This window comes from Sturnus vulgaris, unplaced genomic scaffold (assembly GCF_052056855.1).
Source record: "Sturnus vulgaris isolate bStuVul1 unplaced genomic scaffold, bStuVul1.hap1 Scaffold_192, whole genome shotgun sequence".
Classification (NCBI taxonomy): Eukaryota; Metazoa; Chordata; class Aves; order Passeriformes; family Sturnidae; genus Sturnus; species Sturnus vulgaris.
The window spans coordinates 7,777,283-7,784,936 of NW_028276155.1; the positions used below are offsets into that span (position 1 = coordinate 7,777,283).

A 7,654-nucleotide genomic window follows, 5' to 3' on the forward strand; every position below is an offset into this window, starting at 1 on the left:
GAAATAAGTTGGTTTGTGATAAAATGTCATTGAATTTTACATCTCTTATGTTTCACCATTCCTTTTCCCCGTCCCTGTAAAATTGGGATTTTCCAACAGTCCCCCCTGAGTCCCTGGACATCAGTCCTTGAGAGGGAGCTGAAGGAAAGCTTCTCAAGAACTCAAAGTCATGGTCAAACTCAAAAGTTTATTTAATTTTAATGGGTCCCACTGGGGGATATGACTCAGAAAGTGTCCCCAGGTTCCAGTAAAAGGAAAACACTGGAGGCAGTGATGACAGGTGGGGACAAACAAGGGAAAGGAGTCTCTGATGCCGAGCACACCTGGATCTGTTTCAGGAATGTCAGGGGCCAAGGGCTGAGCCCCAGCCCCTGGCAAGGCAGATCCTGTCCCTCCCTCATTGCTCAGGGCTCTTCCCGGGCCACTGGGCTCTGGGCATGTGCAATGCCAAGGGCAGCACCATGGGGCGGCCCCTGCCAGGCTGCTGAGCAGGGACAAGGAGGCAATGAGGCCCCAGCACAGCAAGGCTCACTTGTCCCCTGCTGGCCTCAGGCCCAGGGCCAGCCTGCATGGCCCAAGTGCTGCAGGAGTTGGCTGTGTCAGGGCCTTTCAGCTGCTGCCCATCCCTGTGGCCTCTGCAGCCCAGGCTGTCCTACGGTGTCCATGCCCTGCGCCTCTGTCCCTGCAGGCTGTCGTCATCCCCCGGCTGCCCCACCTCGCTGGCCCCTTCCTTTGCTGACAGCTCTGCCTCCTGCCTGCCTCTGCCTGCACACACAGAGCCTTGGGCTGCTCCAGACTCTTTCTGGGGGACTTGTTGCATCACAACCCTGCCCTGGTAGAGCAATTCCTTTCTCCTCATGTCCAGTCCAGGCCTCCCCATCTGCACGTTGCATTAATTCTTTCTTTCTCCAGCTTTTCTTTACTATGTCTAAAGGATCCACCATCTCTGATGCTGCCCTTCAATCCCTCCCAAGGCTCTCCTCTCTTCTCCTCAGTCTCCAGTCCACTGAGCACAGAGGACCTGTGCTCCATATAGGTGTCTTTTGCTTGAGGCCTTTAAACCCCAACTTGAGAAATCTCTGGGCCCACTCCAAGGTGCTGGCAAATGAAAATATTCTGATCATAGTCTTAGAAAATCACCAGAGGATAAGGCAGATGGACCTGTCCTGGCTACTTATTTTTGGGTGCAATCCTTGGATAGAGCCAATCTTGGAGATAGAATCCTAATTTTGGCCATTGATACCTAGGTGAGAAGGGCAGTCCGTTTCCACTGGAGGGAAAGCACAGAGCCCCATTGTTCAGTGGGTGATGAGAGACAGCCCTCAGGAGGCCAAGGCCAGCCAGAGCTGTCTATCCTGGCAGATTTTGGCTGGGAGAACCCTTGTATATAGGGAAGTTTTAACAGAGAGTACCACTTTCAGCAATGGGCACCAGGAAATACAGAGAGTTCTTTTCCCTAGGAAGGAAAGCACAGAGCCCCTGTGCTCCAGGAGCTGATGAGAGGCAGCCCTTGACATGCCAGGATCAGCCAGACTTGCCAGGTGTCCCCCAGAAGGCCAATCCAGCCAGATCAGTTCCATCTCCCCTTTTTTCCATGGGTTCCTGTAGTGTCCCAATGCTCTCCTTGCTTCTTCAGTGTCACAATGGCCCCTTGTTTCCATGAGGCCCTGCAGGGTCACAATGGCCCTTTGGTTCCCCACAGTGTCACAATGGTCACCATGATTCCATGGGGCCTTGCAATGCCACAATGATCTCCATGGATCCACTGAGCTACTTAACTCATTCTTTGCCTCAGTTTCGAACAATAAGCCAGGATGTCCTCAGGACAAGTGTTCTCCTGAGCTGGGAGATGGGGACAGGGAGCAGAACAAACCCCTGTAATCCAGGAGGAAGCAGCTGGGGACCTGCTGAGCCACTCAGACACTCACAGGTGTCTCTGGCACCAGATGGGATCCATCCTAGGGGGATGAGGGAGCTGCTGGATGAGCTCCCCAAGCTGCTCTCCATCATTTCTCATCAGTGCTGGCTCAGCAGGGAGGTGCCAGAGGACTGGAGGTGCCAATGTGAGCCCATGCCCAAGAAGGGCTGGAAGGAGGATGTGGGGAAGTGCAGGCCTGTCAGCCTGACCTGGGTGCCTGGTGAGGTGATGGAACAGATCACCTTGAGTGCCATCACAGGGCACCTACAGGATGTCTGAGGGATCAGAGCCAGCCAGCGTGGATTTCAATATCTGCATTGATGATCTGGATGAGGGCATTGAGTGCAGCATCAGCAAATGTGCAGATGGCACCAAGCTGGGTGTGAGTGTGGATGTGCTGGAGGGTAGGAGGGCTCTACAGAGGGACCTGGATAGGCTGGATCCAGGGTCCAAATCCAACATGGTGAGGTTTAACAAGACCAAGTGCTGTGTCCTGCACTTTGGCCACAATCACCCCTGCAGTGCTCCAGGCTGGGGACAGAGTGGCTGGACTGGGGCCAGGCAGAAAGGGACCTGGGGACACTGATGGACAGCAGGCTGGACATGAGCCAGCAGTGTGCCCAGGTGGCCAAGAAGGCCAATGGCACCTGGCCTGGATCAGGAATGGTGTGGCCAGCAGGAGCAGGGCAGTGATTCTTCCCCTGTGCTCAGCACTGGTTGGGCAGCACCTCGAGTGCTGTGTCCAGTTCTGGGCCCCCAATTTAAGATGGACATGGAGGGGCTGGAGCGTGTCCAGAGAAGGGCAACAAGGCTGGTGAGAGGTCTGGAACACAAGTCCTGTGAGGAGTGGCTGAGGGAGCTGAGGATGTTTATCCTGGAGGGTGCTCAGGGGAGACCTCATCACTCTCTACAGCTCCCTGACAGGAGGGGGCACCCAGGCTGGGATGGGGCTCTTCTCCCAGGGAACAGCACAGGACACAGGACACAGCCTTAAAGCTGCACCAAGGGATGTTTAGGCTGGACATTAGGAAATATTCTTCACAAAAAGGGTGATTGGGTATTAGACTGGGCTGCCAAGGGGCGTGAGTGTGTCACTGTCCGTGGAAGTGTTTAAGGAAAGACTAGATATGACAGTGAGTGCCATGGTCTGGGTGACAAGGTGGTGTTGGGTCACAGGTTGGACCTGCTGCTCTAAAGGTCTTTACCAGCCTGGGTGATTCTGTGATGATTGTGACACTGCAGGGCCCTGGGCAGAAAGGGGCCATTGTGACACTGCGGGGCCTCGTGGGACTGAGAGGACCAGAGTGACACTGTGTATGACATGGCACCACAGAGCCAAGGGGCCACTGTGACACTGTGGGGCTACATGGAAGCAAGGAGTCCATTGTGACAGTCTGGGTCCTGGTGGAACCACAGAGGCCACTGTGAGGCACCAGGGCCTTGTGGAACCAAGGGGCCATTGTGCCACTGCAGAACCAAGGAGAGCCTTGTGAGAGCCTGGGGCCCAATGGAATCAAGGGGCCAATTTTCCATTGCAAGGACTCTTGGAACTAAGGGAAAAATTGTGACACTGCAGCCCCATGGAACCAGGGGCCCTGGTGACACTGCAGGATCTTGTGTAACCAGGGCTCCATTGTGACCCTGCAGCACCAAGGAATTCATGGTGGCACTCGGAGCCCTCATGGAACCAAGAGGCCACAGTGACACTGCAGGGCCTTGTGGAACCATGCAGAGCATTGTGACAGAGCGGGACCTCGTGTAATGATGGGGCCATGGTGACACTGCAGGCCCCATGGAACCAAGGGGCCAGTGCTGCTCCTCAGGGACCCCTGGAATGAAGGAAACATATTTGGCACTGTGGTGCCTCTTGGGACCAAGAGACCATTGTGACACTGTGGAAGAAGGAGAGCATTGCTGCATTGAGAGACCTCATGGAACCAAGGATCCACTGTGACACTGCAGGGGCTTGAGGGCTCAAGGTGCCATTGTGAAACTCTGAGGCCCAAGGATCCAAGGGCCTTTGTGACACCAAAGGCTCCCATGGAACCAAAGGGGCACTGTGACACTGGGAGGCCTCATGGAATCATGGAGACCATTGTGACACTCTAGAGCCTCATGGAACGGTGGTGACACCAAGTAGGCTGGGAGTGTTGATCTGCTGGAGGGTAGAAGGGCTCTGCACAAGGACCTGGACAGGCTGGATCCAAAGCCCAAATCCAACAAGGTAAGGTTTTACAAGATGAAATGTTGGGACCTGCACTTTGGCCACAAGAACCCCTACAGGGCTACAGGCTGGGGACAGAGTGGCTGGACAGCAGCCAGGCAGAAAGGGACCTGGGGACACTGATGGACAGCAGGCTGGACATGAGGCAGCAGTGTGCCCAGGTGGCCAAGAAGGCCAATGGCACCTGGCTTGGATCAGGAATGGTGTGGCCAGCAGAAGCAGGGCAGTGATTCTTCATCTGTACTCAGCACTGCTGACACTGGACCTTGAGTCCTGTGTCCAGTTCCTGGCCTCCCCAGTTTAGGAAGGACATGGAGGGGGTGGATTGTGTCCAGAGAAGGGCAAAAATCCTGGTGAGGGGTCTAGAAGAGAAGTGCTGTGAGGAGTGGTTTAGGGAGCTGGGGTTGTTTATCCTGGAGAAGAAAGGGCTCAGGGGAGACAAGGTGGTGTCAGGGCACAGGAGAGACGTGATGATCTCCAGGGTCTTATCCAACCTTGCTGATTCTGTGATTCTCTGAAATCACCCCTGGAGCTGTTCCAGGATGAGTCCTGGGCCTCCTCTTCACAAGGTCCAGCAGCCCAGGTCCCTCAGCTTCTCCATACAGCCCCAAAGCCCATCCTGTCAGTCCTGCAGAGCCTCTCCAGCCCATCCTCATTGCCCACAACAGGGAGCCCCACACCCAGACACAGCAGCCCAGATGTGCCCCCCTGGCCTGTGGTGCCTCTGGCAAGGGAGCAGCACGAGGCACTGCAGGACCCTGCAGACAATTCCTGAAGCACTTGGAGGATGATCCTGTTCCCCAAGGGACGTTCCCATGGTGCCAACTCAGGAATTGAAATGGGGAGTGAGGCCAGAGAGGAAAGGGCAAACAGGGATGGGCTGTTTGCAAGGGAGGGGACAGGGCTGGGCAATAGGAAAAAATTTGGATCAGGAAAGAGTAAAGAAAGCAAAGGTGAAACAAAGGAAATGCTCAGGGCAGATTGGGGGTGGTTGCCAGGCAGCCCTGGCTCTGAGCAACAACATCTGCAGTGGGACAGGAAACTCACAGCTCAGGGGAACAAATTTTCTGGCTGACTTCAGAGGCCATGACAAAACTAAGTGGTTTCCCTGCCGTCCCCCAGCCCTTGCTGGCCCCAGGGGCTGATGGCATTTGTGCTCACTCAGCTCCATGTCCCCACAGCAGCACCATGAGGGTGCTGACCCTGCTGTGTGCAATGCAAACAGGGGCTCCTGAGCCGGTGCTGCCGTGTGTGTGCCTGCAAGGATGCGGCTCCTGTGTGAGCTGGGGGAGAGGCCAGGGCTGCAGAGGGGGGATGTTGTTGGCAGGTGCATGAGGACGCTCTGGGACACTGCCCTGGGGTGTCCAGCGCAGTGGGGATGGATCAGCCCCTGCTCTGCTGCTCCTTGCCAGGGTGTCCCCCTTGCAGGGAGCTTGCAGAGCACCAGCCATGCTGTTTGCCCCCAGCCTGCCCACGGCCAGCCTGGGGCTGCTCCTGGGGCTTTTCTGTGCTCAGCATTGGACTGGCCAAGTGTTGTGGAGAGAGCGTGGCCAAGGAGCCTGGAGCCCCCAGGCCCTGCCCTGAGGCATCAGCGCTGCCCCAGCAGTGCCCATGGCCTGTCCCTGTTGCAGCCCTGGCACTGCCACCCCCAGGGCTGTGCCCGGCCCCGAGAGCACTCAGGCCCTGCAGCAACACGAGGGCCAGGAGGGCAGCGGGGCAGTGGCACGGGAGCAGCACTGGCAACACCAAGTGCTGCTGCTGCTGCTGGGCACAGCTGCTGTGCCAGCACTGATCTGCCCCCAGCTCTGCACACAGACATTGCTGCTGCAGCTCCAGAGAAGGGAACAAAAGGGGCATCTCTGGAGAAATCTTTGCTGGGAGATCCTTTATTTAATTTAAACCACCAAGAGCACATCTCCTTTAGGTGCAGTCTGTGGCCACAGAAAAGTTGGAGAGAATTAAAATGAAAAATGGAACAAACAATTGGTTTTCTTGAGAACACTATGATCAAATTGAATCAAAAGAAAAATAACCCCCAACCACACCATCAAGAAGTATCAAAGATGACTTTTATTACAAGTGATTTGCAAAAACTGGCCAGCAGTTTAATGTTTCTGATATCATCCAATCATGAGTCTCCACACTGCAGCCTTGAGCTCCTGATTCCTCAGGCTGTAGATGAGAGGGTTCAGGGTTGGAGGCACCACTGAGTACAGAACTGACAGTGACAAATCCAGGGATGGGGAGGAGATGGAGGGGGGCTTCATGTGAGCAAATGTTCCCGTGCTGATAAGCAGGGAGACCACGGCCAGGTGAGGGAGGCAGGTGGAAAAGGCTTTGTGCTGTCCCTGCTCAGAGGGGATCCTCAGCACAGCCCTGAAGATCTGCACATAGGAGAAAACAATGAACACAAAACAGCCAAAAGCTAAACAGACACTAACAGCAATGATCCCAAGTTCCCTGAGGTAGGATTTGGAGCAGGAGAGTTTGAGGATGTGTGGGATTTCACAGAAGAACTGGCCCAGGGCATTGCCATGGCACAGGGGCAGGGAAAATGTATTGGCTGTGTGCACCAGTGAATAGAGAAAGGCACTGGCCCAGGCAGCTGCTGCCATGTGGGCACAAGCTCTGCTGCCCAGGAGGGTCCCGTAGTGCAGGGGTTTGCAGATGGACACGTAGCGGTCGTAGCACATGATGGTCAGGAGGGAAAACTCCGCTGACAGGAAGAACAGAAAGAAAAAGAGCTGAGCAGCACATCCTGCATAGGAGATGTGTCTGGTGTCCCAGAGGGAATTGTGCATGGCTTTGGGGACAGTGGTGCAGATGGAGCCCAGGTCAGTGAGGGCCAGGTTGAGCAGGAAGAAGAACATGGGGGTGTGCAGGTGGTGGCCGCAGGCTACGGCGCTGATGATGAGGCCGTTGGCCAGGAGGGCAGCCAGGGAGATGGCCAGGAAGAGGCAGAAGTGCAGGAGCTGCAGCTGCCGCGTGTCTGCCAATGGCAGCAGGAGGAAGTGGCTGATGGAGCTGCTGTTGGACATTTGCTGTGTCTTGGCGTGGGGATCTGTAAGAAAAGTAATCATGGAATAGTTCAGTTTGGAGAGGACTTGAAATATCCCAGCCCAGGTTGGTGGCACTTTCCCCCCACTGCCTGCCCAGGGCTCTGCTGCCTGGAGCTGTCCCTGCCAGCAGCTGCTTCCCTGTGCCCAGGGCTGAGCCCTGCCAGTGCTGCCAGAGCCCAGCCCAGCCCTGGGGGCTCAGCTCTGCCCTGCAGACCCCTCCCAGCACAGGGCACTGCCCAGGGTCAGCTCTGCCTCTGCAGGCTTTGATGGCAACATCACAGCAACCCTGAGGAGGCTGGAAAATTGACACTGATGCTGCCTGTAACTGCTGATTTCTGTGACTGACTGCTTTATTAAGATCCAAGAAAAAATATTATATTTTTCCCAACCTGAACTGAGCGATTAATATCTATATGCAATTTCCCATCTACGCAACACAGAGCAGTCGATTAA

General features: G+C 55.5%; 1 protein-coding gene across 1 annotated transcript; it reads right to left on the minus strand.

The window, feature by feature from the left end:
* Positions 1-6,062: 6,062 nt before the first annotated feature.
* Positions 6,063-7,180, minus strand: LOC148218292 (olfactory receptor 14I1-like). The gene is made up of 2 exons (XM_088157868.1): positions 6,736-7,180; positions 6,063-6,073 (listed from the first exon to the last, which is right to left on the minus strand). The coding sequence occupies exons 1-2, from the start codon at positions 7,178-7,180 to the stop codon at positions 6,063-6,065; spliced, it is 456 nt and encodes a 151-aa protein (XP_088013994.1).
* Positions 7,181-7,654: the final 474 nt, after the last annotated feature.